This window comes from Populus nigra, chromosome 14, assembly GCF_951802175.1.
Source record: "Populus nigra chromosome 14, ddPopNigr1.1, whole genome shotgun sequence".
In the NCBI taxonomy this organism is placed as follows: domain Eukaryota; kingdom Viridiplantae; phylum Streptophyta; class Magnoliopsida; order Malpighiales; family Salicaceae; genus Populus; species Populus nigra.
In genome coordinates this window covers 6,554,395-6,580,411 of record NC_084865.1, presented here as the reverse complement: position 1 = coordinate 6,580,411, position 26,017 = coordinate 6,554,395, and the positions used below count along the sequence as shown (strand labels likewise).

The following is a 26,017-nucleotide window of genomic DNA, read 5'->3' as shown; positions in this document are numbered from 1 at the left end:
AACCTAGTGACCAAAATGCAAAATACATATAAGCTCATAAATTGAAATTAATCAAATTAGGGGCCAATTTGAAAAAAATTAAAAGTTTGATAGTTGATAGAGTTCAGGTTTGTATTTGGATTTCCTATAGGATGTTGTTTTAGCTTAATTCTTGAAGCTAGATCAAAGCTCGAACTCATGCATGGTTGTTATATGCCTTTACTTTACCCATTTGAAGCTTGTTTTGGATCAATTGATCTATAACACTTTTGAATGCCTAGGTTAGGGTTAAAGGTTGTTAAGTATAATTCATGTACTTTATGGTTTAATTGTTTATGTTAAGTGCATCATTATACTTTAACTTTCCATTCTTTATCTCTCTAAGCTATTTATTTAATTTTATTTAATATTTATCATGGATTCAATTTCTAGATTGGTATAAATGTTTTTAACCAAAATTCAAAAAAAAATCCCTTTAGATTTTTTTTTCTATTAATGGGTCATGTTTTTAGGCTTTTGTTTTTGGATTGAGAAACTCAACCCATGTGGTTGGATTGGGTTCCTCAAGTTGAAGGCATATTTGTTTGGTTCAAAATTTTGCAAAGAGAAAAACGAATTTTTCCATACTTGAGACATGTTTGCCAAACGTGATCTTAAGATAATTTTTAAGCCTCTAACTTTTAGCTAAGGGCGTGTTTGGTAAACATGGCCTATTGACTTTTAAACAATGTTTTTTTTCTCATTTTTAGTATTTGCCAAACATAGCTCTTGTTTTTTTTTAATTAATTCATTTTTATGCCTTCAAGCGACCTATTTGCAACAAATTTTATGTTTCTCATCTTTTTGCTCCTTTTTATTTAATATTTAAGATTGTGACCTATATGTAAGGTATTTTTTTGGTATTAAATAAACCATTCTTTTGTCTAAAAAATACAAAAAACAACAAAAATCTTTCTTTCAAAAATATATTTACATATTTTAACTTGCATATGGCCATGTCTTTTAAATTTTTTAAAAAAATCATATTTTTATAAAAAATATATAATAAAAAAAATACATGGCATGATTTAGCATTTTTTTAATATACTAAAATTCAAGAAAAAAAATATTTTGTATATATTTTTGCATGCATTTTTCGATTTAATAACAAATTTATTAAATTAAGAAGAACTTGGCCTATGTTAAACATTAAAAAAAATCAATATGTTTATTTAATATCTAAAATTATGAACTTAAACATAAGACGTATTCCCGATATTAAAAGAAACAAATGCAAAAATATGTTCAGACTCTAGAATGGCTAGGTTTGACCCCTAAAATTAAGATTTACTCTACTGAGGTGGACTAATTTTTAACCATTAGACATATCAACTATTAAAAGAAACACATCAATGACTTAGTAATCAGATAAATAAACAATACAACTTACCTTAAATTGAGTGTACTAGGGGTGATACATTCTCCCTATACACAACCAGTCTGCTTATTTAGATTCTGAGATCACTTAGGGTTTCTAATGACTAAAATATTAGATGGTGACTCCAAACTTCGTATTTTTTTAACTGATAGAAGATAAAAATTTCCTTTTCTTTTCATCCACACTCAAGGATCTCGATTTAAAAGGATGATCATTGTGACGCCACATAGATGCAACACTTATAAAAAGTACAAGACTTTCAATGATGAATACTTTTGAGAGCTTTCAAAAGATAAATATATACATGTATTTCTTTTGTTCAAGTTTATTGTTAAATAAATATATTTTTAAGTCTGAGAGTATAATTCAGATCTTTAAGTTTTGTTCATTAATATAAAAAAAATTATTTTTCTTTTTTATTTCAGTTTTCCTTTCACTTGAAAACTTGAAAAACATGTTCAGTAGTTAGAAAAAAAATGATATTTCAATAAAAAAAACATCAAGATTACATTTATTTTTAATAAAAAAAAATAAACCATCCTTTATAATAGTCATCTTATTATTTTATATTTGTGATAATTTAATTATCGAATATTAGTTTTATTTTATTTATATTAAAATTATCATGAAAAAGTTATATTAGTAACCGAAAAAAAACCTTTATATTAGATTTACAATAAAAACAATATTTATGACACTAACTAAATACAAAAATATAAAATTATGAATATTTTAAACTGTTAAAAAGTGCTTATATGTATAAAGAAAAGTGTATTGTTCATGTCATTTTTTCATTTGAAAAACAATGAAAGAATTATAAATAAAAAAGTGTGAAGAATCTCTAAATTGTTAAAAAGTGCTATTTTTGTTAGGTTTTTTGGACTGATATTTGTTTTATTTGTTAATATTAAATTGGTTGTGAATTGAGATTCATGATTGAGCCTTGGTCTAGAATTTCATGGGGTTGTGAGTTTGTAAGATTAGCATAAGTTTAGGAGACTCACCTGAGTTTGCTTATTTTTTTTTATTTATTTATTTTCAAACATAGAAAAATGACCAGATTACCCTTAAAAGCAAAATTTCTTTGACTAGCGCTCCGAGGTGTTTTTCGTGTTTTCATCCTGATTTTTTTGTTATAGTGGATTTGGCTGAGATACAATTTAGTATTTTAATAAATTTAAAATAGAATTTAAAAATAAAAAATAGTTGGCGCGTGCGGGTAAGAACGTCTGTGCCTTTTAAGTGGCATGTGAGGCATCGTTCGGTGGCTAAATGCCATGACTCCTTTCATACGAGGAGGCATCTCCTTCCACGTGAGGCGACACCTCCTTCCATAGATTTTTTTTTACTTTTTGTTTTTCAATTTTATTATTTGACATTATTTATTAAAAGAAAAGAGGTTTATGACTTTATTTAGTTTCTTTTCAATCAAGTTATCCCAATCTCATGACCTTATTAACAATAGGTTTGGCCACTTAACCTAAATATTTTTTTGGCGTCGATTTTTTATATTTTTTTTATTTCACCCTTTAAAATTGAGCTCTTTTTAAAATAAAGTTGTTATTTTTCTCTTTTTACCTTCTATTAGATTATACCATTTGAATGATCTTCCTCCCGAGATTTAACGAATTTACCCAGCTTTGCAAGTGTTTATTTTTTGTAGGTTTCTTTTTGTTGGCTGATTTTTTTAAATTTCAGCCTTCTATATTTGGATTGTTAGGGATTGACCATTATTTTATTTTTTTCAATTTGCTTTCTTCAAAGTTGGCTCAACCTCATTATCCGGGTCGTGAATTTGCATGCTAGTTCAAGTTGACTAAGAAGCTTTATTTTCCTTCTTTTTTTATTTCAATTTTCTCTTAACTTTTGGTTATGTGAAAATTTAGCTTTGTGTTTTTTTATATATAAGAAAAAAACGTTCCTTTTCTTATGGTTATTGATATCACCTTTTCTTTTAAGAATTGATTTATTTATTTGTCACTGCATTTTCTATCATGTAATTGAATTAACGTAGATTTTTCTTTTTTGCGCCGCGCCCAAGCATTATTTTTTTTACTTTATAGAAAAATCGGTCCAGCCCACAGTAAAGTGCGGGCAACATGTCATTAGTACTGGGTTAAAATATAACATAGATGGTTTAATAATCCAGCCCATAAGAAATAAAATTGATGGGCTAAGCCCATTATTGCATTTAAACAAAAGTTCCGAACTCTCTCAAAGAAGACCGTATTAATATAATCCTCTTAATTCACATCACTCCTTAGCTCGAGAAAAAATCACCTCTCTAAAATAATCAGCGGCGATGGCCACAAGCGGAGTACCGGCTGGGCGGAGCGCTAGGAGGGCTGCGGCGGAGGATGAAAAGTTAGTGTTTGAGACGACGGAGGGAATAGAACCTGTTGCAAGTTTCGATGAGATGGGATTGAAAGAAGATGTACTGAGAGGAATTTATAATTATGGATTTGAAAAGCCGTCAGCGATACAACAAAGAGCTTTAATGCCAATAATTAAAGGGCGTGATGTTATAGCACAAGCTCAATCTGGTACTGGAAAGACCTCTATGATTGCCCTTACTGCTTGTCAGCTTGTTGATACTGCTAACAGAGAGTAGGTTTTTGCACTTCTCTTTTTTTAAAAAAAAATGCTTTGATTTTTTGAGATTTTGTGATATGGTTTTTTTTAATTTGTGTAATTATGTTTGAATTTGAGTTTTGTTAGATGAACCCTAATTGTAAAAATCCTTATGTTGTTGTTTTTTTTAATGTCTAATGGGATTACAAATTTTGTTTTATTAGAGGAACCCTAAATTGAAAAGACATAACTTTGGATAGCTAAGGTGGTTTCTTTACCGAATGTTGAAATCCCTAGTTTTTTTGTCTTTTTTTTATGTGAGTTCTGTTAGTGTTGTGTAATAAAATCAGATATCGTCCTCGTTGTTGCAATCCCAAAGTTTTTTTAACGTGGTTATGTTAGCGTACGTTGATTAAGTTAGAGATTTTGATTCGTTACACAAACCCTAATTTTTATGCGGTAGAATTTGAACTTTAAAGGACATAATTATAGATACCTAAAATTGTTTTTCCTTTTTCCAAATTGTAGAAATAAATGGAGTTTTTTTGAATATGGGTTTTATCAGTGGTTATGTTTGACGAGTTGTTTTTAGTGTTAATGTCATAGGTGTTAATAGATAAGGTTGTTGACTGTTGTAATTTAAGTTTTTGCTTTGTGTTATTGCTGTTTTTGAATGGACCCTAATTTTGGAAAACCCAAGATCGTTCCTTTCTTTTGTTCCACTTTTTGTTATTGTCATGCAAGCTAAAGTTTTTCAATGTTCTTAAAGCTATGATTTGGATAGCTAAGGTTTACAATTAAGTTGGTTGTTTTTGGTATTCTAATGATATTTATGCTAAAATCCTAATGTTGACAAAAAGCAACATTAGTCTTATTGTAGTTGTTGTAAGTAATTAAGGGAATACTGGTTCTTGAAATTTGGGCTGGTTTAATCTGGGTTGATATTACAGTTGATGTCTCTGCCATGCTTATATTGGCTTTGATTTTACAGGGTCCAGGCACTGATATTGTCACCTACAAGGGAACTGGCAGAGCAGACAGAGAAAGTGATAACGGCAATTGGTGAAAACATTAATATACAAGTACATGCATGCATTGGAGGCAAAAGCGTGGGCGAGGATATTCGAAAACTAGAATATGGAGTTCATGTAGTCTCTGGAACTCCGGGCAGAGTCTGTGACATGATCAAGAGAAGGTCATTACGTACTAGAGCCATCAGAGTACTAGTTCTTGTGAGTAAATCTCAATTTGCCTTGCATTTGTTCGGGCAGTCCTTAAAGGTGTAAGTATGGTAATGCATGCCTTGAGGAATTGTTGCTGAATTTTGTTCTATTATTTGTCTGCAGGATGAATCTGATGAGATGTTGAGCAGAGGGTTCAAGGATCAAATTTATGATGTTTACAGATATCTTCCACCCGAGCTTCAGGTCTATGCTCTCTCCATATTTTTTTAAGTATTGATCTCTGTGTTATTATGTCAGCTAACTTATTGGTCCCATCAGTTGTATTCCATCAAGGTATTTTGTTTTGGTTCCCTTTCTCGGCCCCTCTAACTTATTATAGAAAATGAGGAAAACAATATTAAGCTAGTGTAGTGGTCATTAGCCTTTCCTCATTCAACTTAGCCTACATCTTTCTCTTTAGTGGTTTGTATGTAAACATTAAATATTGTATGTCTATATGGGATGGAGCATAGCATTTTCATCGTGAAAATGTGTAGTTCCTAGTTTTTGCAAGCAGCTTCTGTCTTGCTGGTGTCAGTGTAATCTTGTGATTTGATGTGATGTGTAGCTGTGTGTTCTTGTACAATAGGCAAGCTTATAGCTATTGGTTATGTTCCCTTTTCTAATTTATGAATATATTGTAGGTTGTCCTGATTTCTGCCACTCTTCCTAATGAAATTCTGGAGATTACAAGCAAGTTCATGACAGATCCTGTAAAGATTCTTGTGAAACGTGATGAGTTGACTTTGGAGGTGAGCATTATTTGAGCTGTATATAAACTTCATATGGGTGCAAAGCTGGTATCTAATGAGAACTGCTCCTTTTTGTTGTGTTTCTATGGTCATAGGGCATCAAGCAATTTTTTGTTGCTGTGGAAAAAGAAGAATGGAAATTTGAGACTCTGACTGACCTTTATGATACTCTTACCATCACTCAAGCTGTTATTTTCTGCAATACAAAGCGGAAGGTAAAGCTGTTAGTCACATAATTTCCTTTTTGATAGCAGTATCTTATGAAGAATTTAACATTCTATACCAGTGTTAACACTAAAGCAATTGTACTGTCATTTGATCATGATATATGGACTGTTCTATTATATAGCTGGTGATTTGCATGTTGTCTGCACAGAACTTGTTAAGACCTGACCAGTTTAAGATATGAGATGCAAACTTATTTACAGAAACCATAATTTTGATATTGAAGTTAATCAGCACTTCTCTTGGAGTAGGATGATAAAGGATGTTTATAGTTCCAGTACCCGTTCTCTTCTCTATGTATGGAAACTGGGATTTTGATGCGTAACTGTGTATTAATGCACAGAAATTGAGAGATAGATTTTCAAGCTATTTAAATAAGTGATAAAGGAAAAGTAATTTTAGTTTTGCAACAGATCTGCACCAAACTTGTTTGGACCTAACCAGTTGTTTAAGATATGTGAGATGCAAACTTATTTACAGAAACCATAATTTTGATATCGAAGTTAATCAGCACATTCTCTTGGAGCAGGATGATAAAGGATGTTCTTTGTAGTTCCAATACCCGTTCTCCGAAACTGGGATTTTGATGTGTGACTGTGTGTTAACGCACAGAAATTGAGAGATAGGTTTTCAAGCTATTTAAATAAGTGATAAAGGAAGAGTGATTTTAATTTTGCAACAGATGTTTACTCTATTATGGGTTAGATGTGCCCTCCTGAAAAAAAATTGTGCCTGCTCTTGGATGATGTTTTCTTGTTGAAAAGTAGTCCTAAGAGTTCTCTTCCTTTTGGACAGGTTGATTGGTTAACCGCCAAGATGGTTGAATTTAACTTTACTGTCTCAGCAATGCATGGTGACATGCCTCAGAGGGAGAGAGATGCAATTATGTCTAATTTCCGTCTGGGTGAAACTCGTGTACTGATCACAACTGATGTTTGGGCTCGGGGGCTTGATGTTCAACAAGTAAGTTTCCCATCTTCCTCTTCCCTTATAATGTCTTCATTGGATGCAGTGTTTTCACATGCATGATGATGCTTTCCTTTCTTGATATGAAAAAAAAAAAAAAAATATATATATATATATATATATATATATATTTGATGTTGAGATAGGTTTATCTGTTTTAATCATATTATATTGAGGTTGATGGTCTAACCTGGCCTTGGAACGACCCAATTTGCTGTTTCATTAGCTCTTTGTTACTGTGCCACAAGTAAAATGTGTTTTCAGACTTGCATTGACCACTCAAATGATGATATTCATTTTAATATCATCGTTATGCTGTGTAAAAATAGCTTATTCTTGACCAAATCTCTTGTTAACTAGCTAATGTAACATCAGTGAGCTTTCATTTTCATGATCTGATTATATTGGGTGTTCCCTTTTTCCCTCCTGTTCTTTTTGGCCAGACATGCGTTCTTTTATAGATTGTTTTGTTTAAGGGCATACCTCTGCAGTTTGGTCTCATCTTCTTCATGCTGCTGTCATTTTTCTCTTCAGGTTTCTTTGGTGATCAACTATGACCTTCCAAACAATCGAGAGCTTTACATTCATCGAATTGGTCGTTCTGGTCGTTTTGGACGTAAGGTATATACTTGGTTTTGAGTACTTCTACCAATGAGAATTGACACCTGCATAACTTGAACTGATCACTGTTTAAAAAATGGCTTCACTGAGTTGATGTCTTTTTAGATCTACAGCTACACAATTTGATTTTCATTGGAAAAGACTGTTTTGGATACTCATCTGTGCTGTCTTATTACCTTTTTGATCACTATCCTTTGCTAGCTGACTGTTTAATATTATTGTGATGGTTTGCAGGGTGTTGCCATTAATTTTGTCAAAAGTGATGATATCAGGATCTTAAGAGATATTGAGCAGTATTACAGCACCCAGATTGATGAAATGCCGATGAATATTGGTGATCTGATATAAGACATGCTGTGGTGGTTATTAGTTGCTGCGGACAATGTTCGTGAATTGTGGCTGGCATCTGTGTGCACTGCTGCACTGTACACTTTTTTGGCGTTTAAGATGCGGGTAAGTCTGACAAGAAAAATGCTAGAGTAGCTTTAACTCCTATGATAAGATTGTGATTAAGATGCTCTCTTATCGAATTTATACACTTGTATGTTACAGACATGCATTTTTTTGGTTGCTTGGGTACTTTTTCCCCAATATCCTTCAACCAGTACTCCCATTGTTTAGCGACAATGGGACAAGGATCAATCTGAAATTGAGTTATCATCTAAATGTTTATTATTTATTTTGTTCTTGTCCTTGTTTACCCCAGCGAAAAATGGACAATCTTGATATGAACGTTTCTCTTAAATATGACATGGGAGTTGAAGCTTTGCACGACAGGAGTTGTGAGTTCTATGATAATTTTTAACAAACTAAGACCCCACGTTGAGCTCCTTCAATTAGCAAAAAAATCATAAAAATAATGAACTTTGTTCGCTTGATCATAAATTTTTCAAGTATCATAATTACCAAAAAACACTAAAAGATCTGGTTTTGTTGATGGTGCTTCACTGTCCATATCTTCCCCCGTCTTTTTTTTCACTTTGATTTTTTCTTTCTTTCTAATGTTATTTATCAACTCTTAAAAAAACATGCAGGTATGTGATTAGCTTGATTTTGGGAGCTATAATTAAATAAAAATAATTTTAAAAAAGATAAAATTCATGACTTGAACTGTACGTGTGCAGGTTGATTTAGATTGATCGAGAATTAGTTTTTACAATTGGATTTTGTTTTTATTTGTTTTCTATGGAGTTTTACAATTTTATGAGTGTATTTTTTATTATATATTTAAATAGAAAATAATTCGAAAAAACAAGATTATTAAATCGAGTAAAGTCCATAAGTTGCATCACAATTTTTATCAGTGCAATCTACTATGTTGCAGTATTAATGTTTTTTTTTAAAAGAAAATATAACCTGAAGAATTTTTTTAAAAACCAAATTATATTTTTAATGACGAAGGTAAGTCTAATATTATTTATTTTGAAACATTAACTAGGTAAATAATCGAATCAGGATCGGCTTGGAAAATGTTTCTCCTTTTAAAAAAATTCTTGGTGAACCATAGTAAAGCAACTCTCAATTTGGTCCATGTTTTTTACACTTAATTTGTAGCTTCTGTTTAAAGATAATATATAGTTGTAATATCCACCACCTTGCATTCTCATGTTTCTCGACATGCAAATGTATACACCCTGCCCTGCTTTCATAAATGACGCATCCTTCATATTAAAACTGATTCCTGATCTTTAGAGTTTTCTCATTCGGTTGCTATAATCTTTTAATTTTAGTTATTTTATAAACTACTACTTTGAAGAAAGACAGGTTAAAAAAGGTACACGAAGGATATTATGTGTTTGGCTTTGAGGTGTGGTGGCTTTTTGTTAAAAGTACAATATCTTTTAAGCACACATCACACCTCTAAAAAATATAAAAACATGTTTTTTATTTAAAAAAACACAAGTTATCTTTAAGCCAAACACCCTCGTATCCTTATTAATCCATACAACAAGAGCTTACACAAAATGTTGTATGCCTTGCAAGAACTCCAAGAAACAGCAGCAGGGTTAAAAATTAGTGATTTCCTAATAGTTTCTATGCTACTTGGTACTTAATTCATTTGATGTATTATCAAATTTAATACATAAATTATTTTAAGAAATAGATAATTGAAGAAGGGACAATTTTCTAGGAGTCATGTGATCCTCCATTTGTATTGAATGATGAATTGGCTAAAAATGTGTTTTTATTTTTTTGTTTGACAATAAGGGTATCGGTAAATCAAATTACATGGGACTCTATATACATATTATTTTAATATTAGAATAATGTGTGTGTGTGAAAAAAAAAACATGTAACTATTGTAACCCATGATGGATTGTGTCCTTCTATATTTTATTTCCATTGTTTTTTAATATTTTTTTATTTTTTTTGTTTGACAATAAGGGTATCCTTAAATCAAATTACTTGGGACTAAATCCCTCCTTGAATATTATTATTAATACGTGTGTTTGAAAGTATGGTCATAGTTGTTTTTCATTCGGAAATGTATTAAAATAATATATATTTTTTATTTTTTAAAAATTATTTTTGACATAAGCATGTCAAAATGATCTAAAAAACCAAAAAATATTAATTTAATGCAAAGAAAAAAATAAAAAAAATTTAAATTTTTTAAAAACACTTTTAAAACACAAAAACACATCCTCAATGGTCATGGTCATGTACACTTATTATTTTTTCTAGGTGTTAGTTGAAGTTTGAACTCAAAAAATTCAAATGAATAATAAGCAGATCTCAGGCTTTTACTTCTTAAAACTGCTAGCTATAATTAATTGATTGATAATTGTTTTGATAATTGATTGATTTGCGTAAAAAACAAAAAACCAACTAAATCTAGCAATCGTTTCCCTTGAAAAGAACTTATTAACAGAGATAGTAGACAAGGGGAAAACAAAAAAAAGATTTGTTGTTCCAGTGTTATACATGCAGTTAATTAAACTTTTTTAAAAAATCCAAGTCTTTGATGAAAAAAAAACTTTGTTAAGGAAGAAATTAAAGTAGCAAGAACATAGATTTTCTTAAAAAATATTATTATCACTGCCATGTTACAATGCATTTAAGTAAGGGTGTAAATGGGTATTTAATGGTCGGTTTTACTATATTTATATTTTATTTATTCATAAAAAAATTTCAATATTTATATCTTATTCATCTAGTTTTAGATATTTATATAAGTATTCATTATTTGATTGCTATTTATTATTCAATATATATATATATAAACATCATGGGTAACTATTACAATCCATGGTGGATTATGTCTTTCTTCTATATTTTATTTCCATCCTTTCGTAATATTTTTTTCATTTTATATTGTCTTACATGTTCATAATGATAAATATTATTTTATGGTTTACCGAGTTTTAATTTTGCAAAACCGAACTATAATGGTTAAATGAAAAGCAAAATGACTAAATAAAAAAAATACCAATGAAAGAAAAAGAACCCAATAAAAAAAAAGGATGTGAGCAAAAATAAAAATTTGATGCGGTTTAGTGTTCATAATCCAAACACCATTTCATAATTTATCGACTATGAATTTAAAAAAATCAAACTATAATTATTAAATACAAACTAAAAAGACTCGATTAAAAAGAAGAAGATGTGAATAGCTAATATATGAACAATGTTTCCACCTCAAATCCTTTGAACATACACATTCCATTTTCATCACCTTAAATTATTAGCGGTGCAGATGGTGGAGCTATTAGCGTTCCCTACTTATGGAGGAAGAGGCAAAGCCTTGAATTGTTCTTAGGCAGTAAACATATACTACTATTTGTTGTGTTAGTTGGTGGAGATCTAGAATAGCTAATATATATTTACGGTAAGGTCTACCACTTTCTTGTGTCCTGTGAATTTTTAGGTTCCCAGCCACAGAAAGAAATTAAAATAAAATAAAATAAAGGGAAATTCATAAACCTCTAATGGATACTGTGACATGATGAAATTTATAATTTTACTATTAAATATTTATATCTTCAAGGAGTCCATCTCTTAAAAGATTTACAACTCCTTAAATTAACTCAAAATCCAACCTAAACAAACTTCAAAATCTAAAAAATAAAAGTTCTAAATAAACTAGAAAAAACAAAATTATTAAATATATTACTTAATTTTCTAAATTTAAAAAAAAAAATCCTCGAAAACTTCAACCTCCTGCATCACCCACCCAGGACCCAGTAAAAATCCCAAATGTTAAAAACTAGATCGCAAAAGCAAGTTGAGGGTGGGGGGCACGATACAATTATGTGAGAGAGGCCACCATATAAAAAGCAGCTGTTATAGCCACTTTGACCAGTCAAATTATTCCACGGAAGAAATCCTGTCTCCAAATTAAAAGCCAGAAATAAATGATAAATGAAAAATCCATTATAAGAAGAATAAAAAAAGAAGGGTCATAAAATTATAAACAGTTAGCACTACAAACATTGGAGTTTAAATTAGAATATTTAAGAACAAATTGGGGGGTGAGGGGGCAAAAAGAAATCGACCTGGTAGCTCGCTAATGCAAAAAGACAGCCACCCTTTGGAACTCTCGAGTTTCTGAGACCTCCTGGATAAGTAGAACACACTCCTAAAACTTGTTGCATCCACATGGTTGCAAGCATACACACACAAGCAAACCATATTTTTAATGGGGAAAAAATCTAACAAATAAAATTTCCTAAAAAACCATGTACATTTTTAAAAGAAACTGTGAGACACGAATTTACAGAACAGTGTTTATATGAAGTGCTTTAAGTAGCGAAGTAGCCATTTGTTTCACTAACACTTGGCCTCCGGAGCTTTGCCCGTCCCTACGTTCCTCGATCAAGTTCAGAAGTTTTTGGGGCAAGTCATTCTCCACGATCAATTGCTTTGGACGTGGGTGGTGCTCATACACAGCCTGCACATCAAATTTCATTGAGCAATTCATGATATGATCATAGAACCAAACACCTACTTTCAAATGCAGCTTTCAGCATGGAAAAAAATCACTGAAACGAGATTGATGAGAAAAGGGCAAGCTCTAGGGTCTTCTCTCCACCAAATATGCTACGATGTGATGTCTTAGACTCATGGTGATAAAAAAGAACACGTGCTTGGCTACTTGATTACTGATAATATAAAAAAGAACAAGCTTGTGGTTTTTTGACATGATAAGACACCATGCTAAGCGGACTTGCATTGCTGGTTGTTTTAGCTGTGGAGGAGAAACTACTAAACAAGGTTTACATTGATTGTTAAGAAGATATCCTAAAAGATCGATCATTGGAGCAAGGAGAAATCAATCAGCATATGAATTGCATACATTGAAAAAAATAATGGAACAAAAATACTGGATAGAAAAAAATATACACTAAAAACTATTTCTTAAGCAGACCTAATTGAGATAAACAAGGTTTCTACCTAGCACTAGCACGAGAAGCGCGATAACATCAGCAGAATAAAACAATGCAAGCAACATTGATCTATATGTTATAAGTTATTCCTCAGTGCAGTGGTAAAAGTCAAGACAGGACAGTGAGGAGTTGCAAAATTTCACCTTTATTAGTTTGAGCAGATTAAGACGAGCTATGGCATCTTGATGATCCAGTCTTGCAATGAGCAGAGGTGTCAAGCCATTAACAGCTAAAGTTGTATTTATGCGGGATGATTTCCTGCATTCAACAAGTACGAATGAAATGCTGATAAAATACTGATAATTTAAGCAGTTTGGATCCCAGAGGATCTGCACAGTTTACTAGTTTTTCATTCATAGTTCATTTTTTCACAATTCAATTGACCAATGGATTGCCATTCGTGAGTTAAACTTAACAATTGGTAATGAATAAATGAATAGAAAGATGAGAAAAGTTCATACGTGATAATTTTCAAGAATGGCTCCAATATATGCACAAATTGTTGTTCGGGGCAGCATTGGAAAAACTTCACTAATTTCTGGACTGCATCTTTTTTTAGCAATGCCTGTTCCACTTTGTGGTTGTCATTGTCATGAGCCAAGCAAACAGCAATTGAATCTAGTGCCGTCACTGACCAAACCACATCATCAAGTAGGCTCAAGTATACATCCAATCCACCATGGGCCCTTAATTGTTCTCTTGAATTACGTGATGCATGAGCCATGTCACACAGTAGAGGTAATGCATGCGATTTTAAAGGAGAATCAGACATAATAAAATTCATTAAGTGTGGAATGATTCCATTTTCAGCAGCTTGTTCCTGTCTCCTCTTATTTATCTTGCAGAGGTTAAAAAGTGCATTGAGGACCTTCAAACAATAAAATTCAGCAAACGTTATGAGAACTGGAATGCTTGCAATAATTAAATCCACTAATAAAAAACTTGGGCAACATAAACAAACCAAACCAATTTAGCCATGAAACTTGGATAACATGTGATGAAGATGACCTACGCAGCTTTTGATAGAAATTGAAGTTCACATTTCATACATAAGCACCCACACAGTTCCCATATTTAAGAGATAGGCAAGAACTTGATATGCGATAATTTTGGTAACCATAGAATGAAAGCTTTCATTGCAGTGCAACTTCCATGTCCTCTCTTCCTAGACTAAGAGAAGAACTTCCAACATGAGGCTTTTAGCATGCGTAGAATGAAAGGTTGTGTTGAGGTGTAGCTTTTAGCATGCGTAGAATGAAAGGTTGTGTTAAGGTGTAACTGGTATGTCGTTTTAGCATGCGTAGAATGAAAGGTTGTGTTGAGGTGTAACTGGTATGTCGTTTTTTCCACTACAAGACCAAATGTCTAGTTGACTATACCCAGGCAAATGAATGGTAACGCAAGGAACAGGGATTAGAAATTGCAGAAGAGATGATCCAAGAACCTAGAGTGTACAGTATACAAGGAGAACACTGTACTTCTATAATGTCAACAAGTGCAGTATTAAAATACAAGCACAAACAAATCTAAAACAGAACAGCAGCTAATGAAAGGTCCGTGGAGTAAATTAGAAATTCCATGTGCCTTGGGGACCAACAATTTATTATATGACAGAAAGACACTCATATTCATATTTTTTATAAATGCAAATTCAAAGACAGTAAAAAGGCAGCTTGTAGCATAATCACAAACTACTAAAATTATAGGAAGTAACTTGGGAAGGCAAACCTCACTATGAATTTGATCTACAAGAGGTCCATCTTTGAGTTCAAGATTTGGAATCAAGTACTTAATTGCATCTGCTCGCTGAAGATTCTCTAAGCAGTTTGGGTCAGTTGACAGATTATCGATACACTTAAGTATCTGTGAATCAATAAAGAGCAGCAAGGTGAGATAGCATTTAAAAAAATACTCAAACAAGTTTAAGCACAAAGCTGTAGAACACTCTCTTCTGTACCTTTAAAAGAATAGGGAGCTCAATTCTATTGAACATCTGAAAAAGACGGCTAAGCAAGCTTTGGCTACACATGTAAGATTTTACAGTTGTGTCAGCTTGAGAAAACTCGAGCAGAAGGTCCGCCACTTTCTCCAGGTATTCCCTCGCAACCTCTGCTGATACCATCTGGGAAAGTAACCCAGATGATGTTGCACTCCCAGGTCTAGCATTTAGAACACCCGAACCAGACAATACACCAGATGCTGTTTGAGATACAATACCAGATGTGGAAGCAGCTCCTTCATTAGGTGCAATTGGTCCAACCTTCTTACTCACTGTTTTATGTGAAATTCTAGGCATCGAGTCTAGATTTCCATTTTCTCTTCCACGCCCAGAAACCTCTGCAACCATAAAAACAAGAGAAGTTCCCAAAATATAAGTGTTCCTCATTGGAAATTCATATTGAGGGCAAACAGCAGCTCCATAATAAACATTGCAAGAAATACTAATACTTCTGCAAACAAGATGGAAGAAATTATCACTAAAATTCCTAAAATAAGACTTCAAAACTTGTTGTGGTGTTGCTAACAACGGACCATGCTGGAAAAGAGCCGTATCCCACTAAAAGTTCAAATAACATGAAGTCAATTGGAAATCATGTTGACCAATTCAAATGAAGGAGAAAACGAGAGAGGGAGACAAACACAACCAATTACCTGCAAACTCTGCCATCAGAAAATCCAATTCACCATTTGTTTTCTTCTCAGATCCATGTAATAAAGGCAGTATACTTTCATGTCTCTCCAACCCTGAGAGGTGACGTGCATACTCCAACTGACCAGAGAAATGCTTAGAAGGGGGTTCCTTCTCCAGCAAGCTTAGAAGAGGACGAACTTGCTCTGGCTGAGCAGATACCACAGAAGTAAGACCGTTTGATGCACTTTCTATCAACTTTGGAGGCCTATCAGTAGATGTCCTTTGCGTGGAACCAGTGACTCGCTGCTGCCTAAGTTCAGTTTCTGGGCGAGATGGATCACTTTTCCACCGATCCAAGTTATCCCGCTCTTTAGAAGCAATTCCTGGAGGTTCTTTGATACCCATATTTGCAGCTTTTCCTAAAGCTGCTGGATCTGGCAACTTGGAAGCAACTGTAGCTTCGATTGCTTCATTACTAGATTGAGGCCCATCAGTGTCTGTCCCAAGATATCTGGCATCTGGTTGAATGGCATCCAGCCTTTGGGAATGTGAAGTTGAAGCACGTGATGGTTCTTGTGTCATAGAAGGCAAGGGATGATCGATCATTCCATGCCTAAATTTAAGGATATCAGGCTGATCAGATGCAGAAAGTGGTGGCTCGCTCTGAATGAAAATAGGATGATTGAAATCCAAGGGACCAGATCGTGGTCGTTGAGCTAAACCATCTAGTGGGAATCCAGTTCCCATGGATATTGAAGCTAGCCTAGTTGCCTCATTCAAGCTATAAAGAGTGTTGATAAGTCTGAACAGTATTCCATTTTTCGCAGCTATGCGACAGAAATCATTTCTTGGGGTTGATCTCTGAAGCTTAAAGACCTGCCACATGCCATCAATAGCTAGGTGAACCATGTCCCTGGATGCAAAGAGCTGAATCAGTGTATTTATAAGATAATGGAAAGGGTACACAGAGGAAATCATGTGTGGCTAACAAGCATGCTCTAAACATTGCCATGACAAAACCATGAGCATTTGGAAATTTGTGCAGTCTGTTGTAGAGCTTTTGTACAGGGTCATCCTGTCTACTTTAAACAGAGACCATACTTGATTTCAAAGTTGCTACATGATTTAGAATGTGATATTGAGCAGCAACAAACAAGCTTTCCTAGGGAAAATGCTTTTTAGAGAACAGTGATGTTTCTATTCCAAGATGAGGTTTGAGACGACCGGGGAGCATGAACAAAGGTGGCTGACAAATAAATTCTAATGAAATTCACCAGCTTCACACTCATGCATTGTGACATAAAATTCATACTATACAACCAAACCGCCTGTCTTTCTGCATGAAAAAAGGCACCATTTCAAACTTCCAAGCATACTTATTTTTTTGTCAGCTTTAAAGGAAAAAAATACGTGACCTTGCAAACACATACCAGAAAAGAAATTACAAACCTGTACTTAGCATGATCAGCCTCTAGAAAACCCACCAGGATAGGTATTCCACGGCAAGCAATGAACATTTGCAATGTCAACGAGCTACACCAGAAAGTCAACAGTTTTAGTCCTAATCCTATCTGTTTAGCAGATCAAAGCAATATAAAAGGAGAAACTCTCCACCTTGACTGGCATAGCTGCTGCAAGAAATAAGCTGCCTCCATGCGAACCTCACGGGGGCGATCAGGTCCAGCAAAACCCATGACCACAGGGATCTGGCACATAACATTCGCCATAAATATATCAGGATGGAAATAATGTTCTAGCCCAAGTATTTCAGGAAGAAGGATTAGTGATAAGAGATGCATGCAGAAATGTAAGAACAAAGCACAAGCCCCAGTTAAGGATGGAATGAGCCAATCCTTTTATAAAAAATACAGAATGCTTGATTGTAGTAACTCAAAACTCGAGCAAATTACTTCCAACAAGGGAACACAAACCTTGGAGAATCACTTACCAGGCCAACAAGACATGCATTTTCCTGGAAATCGGTATTATCTTTCACAATCTGATTTATAAGTTGGAGGACAGAACATATAACCTGAAATATCGGGAAGCAATTATCTCCTCATATTAGAAGCTGCAACTCTCATAGCAAGTGGAAACAACAAAATACAATGCATAGCTAGCTGGCATACACGAGTTTTAGGAACTTCAAGTAATTCCATTAGAGGAAGCAATCCATGCTGGGTAATAAAAACAATTTTCTGCTCAGGGCGCTGGTGAAAGATGCTAATAAGTTTCTGGCATGCAGATACAATCACCTCTTCTGATTCCTCAGGTCTTAACGACCCAACTAACCTGCTAAACTCAACAGCCTACAAAGCAAAAACAATAACAATTACAACCAGCCCATGTTATAAAAAAACAAGGATAGTGAAGAATTGATATTCATAGCATTCTTATTTTTAAGAATCCACTATGATTAGACAACAGGAATTGATGAAAAAAATTATCTGAGGACTAATTAGACAAAGATTCAAGAGTTTCCGACCCACAACAGCATGAGATGTCATTTCACTTCACATTGTCACTAAATCATCAAAATAGTCAATCCACTGCATGTAAAGAGGAACTTTAAAGATTGGAGCCAGTATATTAATCATCAGATTACAAGTTTGTATAACAGGTTGCTTTCCTCCTCCATTGGAAACTAAAATACTATCAGATTCTCGAATTATCAAGAAAGGAACAGAAAGCATAAAGGACTATCATTTTTAAGGTAATTACATAACATGAAGAGCTACAATAGATTAGTGCAGCTTCATATTTCAAAATACCTGTCTTTAGCAGGCATCACTCAATCCAAACAATAAAAAGAGGTTGCTAATGAGCTTATGTCTTTTGTTCATCAATATAAATACTTCAAAAAAGTCTGGATTGCAATGCTACTGTAGTCTAAATCAAGTTATTGATTGAGGTGCTCAAAATTTGATTGACTACCTGGAGAGGAAAGAGATTTTCTGGAGGCAATTTTTCATCAAAAACCTGCCAAGAAAAGCATATGTTGTCAGGAATTATTAAACTAATTATCTAAATAATGAACAAAATTGAGCAGTTAAAACATACCAAACCATCAATATCAATCACACCATCCTTCAGAACACCCATCATTAGGCTAAACAAATCACCACCACCGTTTGTCTTCCCCATTTCATTCTCCATTTGTTTTTGAGCAATTGTAGCTCTCAACCTTGTAGCCAGATCATTTTTCCCTGCATCAGCCACAACAGCATTCCCTTGGTTCATATGTGATGTTGAGGCAGATGTTGAGGCTTCAGCTGCCCGATCCTCTGGATTTTTATTGAGGGGATGAAATAAATCATCCAGTGAAGCATCTCTTGGAGTGTCGCTAAATTTACTGAGCTCATTTCCTCCCAAGTTCATTGATGTCTTCACAGCCTTCACAGTCCCAGTTATACAAAAGCGTAAGATAATACAATTATTGTATCCAAGCAGGGAAAGAAGAAAGAAAGTGAGATGGGTGAGGTGGAGAGCAAGTTGTAGGTAATGTCAATGTTCAAGCTCCCTTGGAAACCTGAACTTGAACTCAGGACAAGACCCTATATTTTACGACCAGAAAGAAAACAAATGGGACATTAGAAAACCATATGCTCTAATATATCTGAATACATCTAAAGCGTTGCATGGTACATATGATAACTATAGCATATGCATTCCAACATGGCAGCACAGGAAAGTAATAAAAGTAGAGTGTACCCACACTAAGAAGAAGATGAAGAATAGACAAGCTATGCACGTAAGGTATACACAGTATGCAAAGAGGAATAATCAGACATTTACTGCTTTAGGAAATTAAGAATACATAACTACAGTGACAATACAAAGAGCCTGTTTGATATTGTATTTTAGGTGCTTTTGAGTTAAGAAGGCAGCAAATTGATGTTTTATATATATATATATATATATATATATATATATATATATATGAGGATGTCAAAACCTTCGAAAAGCACCTAAAAAGACATTAATTTGGTGCTTTTTCAGCCAAAATGCACTTTCAACTGAATTACTAAACACACAAAAAACTTGATTAGGTAGAAGCAAATGTAACATAACCCGCAACAGAAGATTTGTAACTAGAAGGGAGGGCCAGGAGGGCATAGAAGAACCGAATATCATGGAAATCCAAAAGGTAAAGATCACTAAAAGGTAGAAATCTAAAATCTAATCAACCATAATTTTTTCAACCATAATTTTTTTAACTAAGCGACGATATCAGGAATGGGCAATCAAGAAATCTGTTTCGGCCATGTCCTTAAGCCATGAGTTGCAATTAGTTCACAGGCCCTCTCAATCACTGCAGGCATAGATGAGTTGCTCCATCAAAAATCCTCAACTTAGTTTTACTTCAAGCAACAAAAGCAGAACCAGCTGAAATCCTCAAAAGTGCAAAACAATATAGAACTGCTCAAGGAACCTACATCCCTAGATCTAGGCATATTGAGTATATTTAGTTAACATGCTGCCCAAGCTTCATGCTCTTTAAAAAATTTATATTCACGTTCTATTTCTCCTTTTCTTTACAAAAAGAAATGGTTTACTTAAAAAAGATTGGACTGTGAACACAAAATGCACCAATCAAAATATAGAAGACTGAGATTATATTAGAAGACCAAATGAAACCCTGCATGATAGGAACCAACAAAGCATCTATCTCTTTCTCTATTTTGTGTGTCATTTTAATCATGTCAAGAATTGTCTATTCACTATGAATCGACACAGTGTGCACAATAAACGGTCTTTGAAGAGAGAGTGAGGCAGGGGGGGGCATCAATGAACAAATGAGCACAACATCATAGTCAAGAAAGCAACAGATATTAATTACCTTTTGAAGCCCATTATCTTGACTTCTTGTTGCAAAACCAAATGATCCATTCTCAACATGAGTAGAATTTGTTTTTCCCCCATCCATTCTATCTATGTTTTTCCCTCTTGCATCAGGAGATTCCATGTCACAATTACTCAGAGCCTGATCCTGGTCATGCATATGTGTTGCCCCATGAAGCGGAGCACAAGCAGCAGCTACTTTATTCATAGATAGTCTGCCAGAACTAGTTTTGAGAGATGAATTTTCATGAATAGCTAGGGTCGGGACTTGATCTGAATGGAGATCATTGTCTAATTTATCAGTTCTTTCCTCGACTTCATCATCATTTGAGGAATTATCCTTACAAGACTTACTGACATCATCAGACACTGTCACTAATTCTTTCCTGGAAACCTGAAAACCAAAAGATTTGAATCAGGATGTAGTGCCAATATATTTTAATTGCTTCTCCATGGAAGAATAAGGTGTGAATCACTTTTCAAGCAAAATTGATTTCTTTCTCCGCTAAGGATATGAAGAAAAGTCCCCAAGTTAACAACTTATCACAATGTTAAAGATCACATGATTCTCACAGCTTCAAAATCAGCAACAGAAGCTTCTGTTTTATCCACAGAACTAATTTGGCCAGTGCACTGATTATCTCCATTTAAAATTACCGCATCGACTGCAACATCTTCCTGTATGCTTCTACAAAAAAGAAAAAGTATGCATGCTTGCAGTAAGATACTACATTGACACTTTGAAAGGAAGTCATCTAATTGCAAACAAAGAAAAACAGTTCAATTTATGGTGACATGACATCTGTTTAAATATTAAAGCATAAAACACTGGATGCCACTTCCAAAAATCACAGCAGAGCAGTTGGATAGAGTTAACTACTGGTTCATCTCCACGCTCAAACTGAATATTTGAGGGCACACATGGTCTCACATGCAAAATCTTAGGCTTGGGGTTTAAGGCTAATCCATATAAACTACCTTGGTTAAGAAAGTGATAAGCAGAACTATAAACAGATGGACAAAAATAAGAAGATCAAATTCAACCTTAATGATCCACTATGACGGAAAGAGTTCAATGCACGCCTAGAATTCAGTATCCAAGGATGAGAAAGTAGTGTTTTTGCATCGGGCCGCTGCGTAGCATCCTGAAATTCACAACCAAATATCTCATTTCCTTAATAAATGAATAAAATCTAAACTGAATGATGCATGCCGACAAATTTCAGGGGTCAGCCAATTGAACATTAATTACAAAGCTGAAAGATCTATACAATCATAAGGCAAAACTGAATCAGATCTGAAACCAAACTGAGGCAAGCCAGAGTTGACTGGAATGACCACAAAGGAGAAAACAAGACAATGCTATGCCGTCTTACCAGCAATTGTGCTTCTTTCTTGGAATCCCTTTCTAGCAAAACTCAGTATATGATCTATCCTTTCTAGCAAAAGATTAGCCTATAAAAGGGAAGTGGTAATTCCCATCCCTTTCTAATTTTGGTCTAGGTTGTTGGGCCTGACCAAATTGGTGTGGCTGGGATAGTTCTTTCACAACTTTAAAATTGGAAACCAAGCAAGAAATCGTCGATGCATGAAATTAGGCAATTAGGAATTAGGTAACAGAACTGAGAAACTGATCGAGCTAGAGGACTAGACGTGTGCAATGTACCTTCTTGAAGCACTGGCGCAGAAAGTCTGTAATGTCAGGAGATAAGCTATCAGGTATCGGAGGATTATCATCCTGAGAGAGAAAGAGAGTTCTGTCATCACAGCGCAGTCAATCCTCAGACCAGTTCAACAAATTCAATTAGCCCCAAAAAAAATAAAAAAAAGCACTTGTAACATCAAACAAGACTATTGCATTCCAGACAATAAGAATCCCAAGTAAAATCTAAACAAGAAACATGAGATGGCATCAACATGGAGAAGAAAAGATGAAAAATGACAGTGAACCCAAAAGGTTTTAACAGGAAACATTGCTCTCTTTAATAAACTGAAAAGACTATATATATATATATATATAAAGCTGATCAAACCTGAACAATACGAAAGAGAGCTGGCATTGGCTGCAAATCATAGTAAGGTGGTACACATGTAAGAAGTTCAATCACGGTGCAGCCAACGCTCCAGATGTCAGAAGCGGCACAAACCCCTGACATTTCAATAACCTGACAAATAAACAAGTTTCACATGATCAAGGCTTGTAAACACCTCAATAGCTACATCATATGTATTATCCTTTCCAACCATGATTTTGATCATAATGGATTAGAACAAATAGAAAAAACATATAGCAAATGAAAGCAGGTAAGAGATGAACCTCTGGGGCCATCCAATATGGCGTTCCAACAACTGAATGTGTATTAACATCAGCTTCAGTTAATTTTGTTGCAACACCAAAATCAGCAAGTTTCACAAGGCCCTGGAAGTAAAAATAAGGTCAATTAACTGCTTTAAAGACACCATTTTAAAAGATATAGGATGAATACAGAACATAATATGAAGAAAAAAAAAGGCAAATCTTCAAGTAAAAAACATGAGAGGTGAAAAAGTACAGTGACGTCACAGAACATCCATTTACAAACATTATAGTCACATAGGCACCTCATCTCTCTTCATTATTTTTTAAAAGTAGTCTAAGAATACAAACAAAAACTCTTGTCAAATGGAAAAGGGTTTCGTTAAATTAGCCATAAACAGTCATGTCACTTATATATTTCCCTAAATGGAAAGTGTGCATCATTCCCAAGATTTAACATTATATAGCAATTATACACTGCAACTCTGAATTTACAGAAATGCACTATTTGAGAGAATAAATATGACATCACACAATTTTGGATTGAGCACCCTAGCGTATTTGAAATCAAAGTAATTATAAGGTGCTCACATCTAAATGAAAAATTACCAAAACACCATAAACAGTGCATTACCTCTTTGGTAGTCAATATGTTTGCACCCTTGATATCTCGATGAATAACACCCTGTTCATGCAAATAAACTAATCCTTCCAGAACCTGAAATCAAAATATTTTATAAGCATAAATTAGAAAAGAAAAAAAAAACTCAGAAAGAAGCTACTAACTGAAGAGACAATCAAAAACCTGGGCAATGTAAACAGCCACCAAAGACTCTGGAAAAGGCCCGAATTTATTTGGCTTGATAATGTTTGCAAGCGAGCCATTCTCAACATACCTGAATCAACATAAAGAAATTAAAACATATGAATTTGAAGCAGAGTTTACATGGAACGTCATTTATCAGTTAGTCAAAAACATAAGAGCTCACTTACTCAAGGATTATGTGAAGATGAGTCTTCGTCTTCGATGATCCGAGATATTTCACAATGTTTTTATGGTTCAAATTCTGCAATCAAATTAGTATGTTCAAACTAGTATGATCACATACTGAGAATATGCATTCTCTAGAGGGAACTCTCGTCATGACTAACTTTAAAAGCATGAAAGCCCAAGGACCTCCAATGCTAGAATATGAATTATTATATAAAGGCCATTAGACAGCTATGGTCCTGCCCAAGAAGTTCCTTTGGGTTTGCCACTTGCGTGAAGGGGACATAAAAGGCAATCATGTTCATCCTGTTTTATGCTTGAAACACAGATCCACAATAGAACCTCTAGAAGATGATGAAGGGAGTAAGGTTTTAGTAAAGAAAGCCATGGTCACGGATACCATAATAGTTTCAGTAACTGACAAAGTGGTCCTTATTTAAAAGTCAGCCCAGAACCTTATGCCCCAAATATGCTGTCTTAAAAGAATTATGGACTTGACAAAGGAAAAGTTCAAGTGCAGCAAAAAAGAATATTCAATCAAAAAGCAAACATAACAATAAAGAACAAGAGCTACCTTCAGTAAATCTATCTCTTGCTGAAACATCAATCCATTCCACCAAAGAAATTGTACCCAAAAAGAAAGAAGCAACTGTCAGCCAAACTTACAAAGTAGACAGAAAAAATATATCATTGTAAAACCAGATGAAACATTAAAAGTAAATGCTTTATTAACAGACATAAATGCTTAAAAGGAAGTTCCACTTGAGGAATTACAGAAGATATGGAAAAGACATAACTATAACCACTACAAAACCATTTCTGGCTTTCTATGAGATGTCAATAGTAAATGCTTCAACTACTTAATTCAACTTTGCCAACCCCTAAACAGCTCACAGAAACTGAAGTTGGCTGTTTCCGAAGAAAGTCAGCAATAAACTCTCAAGTCTTTCAGGCCAACTTAAAACAGTAACAAGAAAATTATCTATAACAGTGCCCTTCATCATCTTCAACTAGCTAGCAACATTTAAGATTAAAAGAGTTGCGCGTACACTTGCACACAGATGTATATCTTTAAGAGAAAATTAGAAACAAACCATGATGATATTAAGATCCTCTTGGGCAATATTCTCCAACGAAACTTGTTTAATTGCAACAAAATCCCCATTCTCCAAATCCAAACCTTTATACACTCGACCATACGCTCCTTTTCCAATCTCATCTCCAAGCATCTACACCAAAAACAAAATACACCATACTCACTTAAAAATCATGCATTCGCGCTAATTCGTTATTGACTAAAGCCAATAGTTAAGAGACAATCAGGAAACAAAATTAAAATTAAATAAAACTAAAGAAAAATAAATTAATTAACAAATTCGAAATTGAAGTCTCATATTTTAATTTAAGTTCAAATTTAATCTCTTAATCAACTAAAATTCAAATCCTAGACTGAAACTCACCAAAACAAACACTAAAAAAACCAAAACCTCGAATCGAGAAATTTCTCTTTTCAACCTCGATTTTCCCAGCAACCAAACAGAACACGGAAAATTAAATCGATAACGTGCATAAAAGTGGCATAAATAGCGAGGATTGTAGGAGAAATGGACTGCTCACATATTTGTTATCGAGAGTCTTCGATTTAAGAAAATGAGATGATGGCGTTTGCCGAGACATCTCTTCTTGTCAAAAATGGAACACGCTTTTGCTTAAGAAAATCCTAGAGACTCTCCATTTCGTGAATTCAGAAACAAAATAACCGTATTCTCCAGCCGGATAACGTTTACGAAGCCTCAGCTCCGGCGACATACGAGCGAGAGAGAAACTATGGGCGTGTTAGTGAGAGTGTCTGCTTTTTCAATGACGGAATTGACCTTAAATAAAAAAATACATTAAAATCCAAAATATTCAAAAACAAATTACATTAATATATCAAAATTATTTAAAAAATACTAAATTAATATCTTTATTAAATTTAAAATACTTTTAAAAAATATTTAAAAATAAAAATAAAGTATTAAACACGCTTTTAATAGAGTGAAGTAAAAGGATAAATTATATTTAGTTGTTACTAAATAGGCAGTTTAGATTATGCTAGCCACTATGATTTTTTTT

The 26,017-nt window shown here is 33.9% G+C and overlaps 2 protein-coding genes across 3 annotated transcripts; one reads left to right on the top strand and one right to left on the bottom strand.

Annotated features, from left to right (window-relative positions):
- Positions 1-3,640: 3,640 nt before the first annotated feature.
- LOC133672448 (eukaryotic initiation factor 4A-3-like) lies at positions 3,641-8,433 on the top strand. The gene is made up of 8 exons (XM_062092872.1): positions 3,641-4,003; positions 4,959-5,199; positions 5,314-5,394; positions 5,835-5,942; positions 6,038-6,157; positions 6,963-7,130; positions 7,668-7,754; positions 7,989-8,433. Exons 1-8 carry the CDS (start codon positions 3,699-3,701, stop codon positions 8,100-8,102), a joined length of 1,224 nt encoding a protein of 407 aa, XP_061948856.1. The 5' UTR covers positions 3,641-3,698; the 3' UTR covers positions 8,103-8,433.
- A 3,707-nt stretch (positions 8,434-12,140) lies between these two features.
- On the bottom strand, positions 12,141-25,756 carry LOC133672793 (MAP3K epsilon protein kinase 1-like). 2 transcript variants are annotated; one of them, XM_062093322.1, is made up of 24 exons: positions 25,520-25,756; positions 24,997-25,131; positions 24,477-24,497; positions 23,905-23,978; positions 23,717-23,807; positions 23,546-23,629; positions 22,933-23,034; positions 22,649-22,780; positions 22,282-22,353; positions 21,660-21,760; positions 21,189-21,303; positions 20,614-21,009; positions 18,834-19,166; positions 18,708-18,752; positions 17,903-18,082; positions 17,722-17,805; positions 17,388-17,479; positions 17,223-17,306; positions 15,794-16,686; positions 15,099-15,478; positions 14,870-15,004; positions 13,603-14,009; positions 13,285-13,399; positions 12,141-12,645 (listed from the first exon to the last, which is right to left on the bottom strand). In XM_062093322.1, the coding sequence occupies exons 1-24, from the start codon at positions 25,577-25,579 to the stop codon at positions 12,469-12,471; spliced, it is 4,308 nt and encodes a 1,435-aa protein (XP_061949306.1). In that variant the 5' UTR covers positions 25,580-25,756; the 3' UTR covers positions 12,141-12,468. The 2 variants fall into 2 exon arrangements, with proteins under 2 accessions (XP_061949306.1, XP_061949307.1); XM_062093323.1 differs by lacking the exons at positions 12,141-12,645; positions 13,285-13,399 and having other exon boundaries at positions 13,846-14,009; positions 14,875-15,004.
- Between the last annotated feature and the right edge of the window lie 261 nt (positions 25,757-26,017).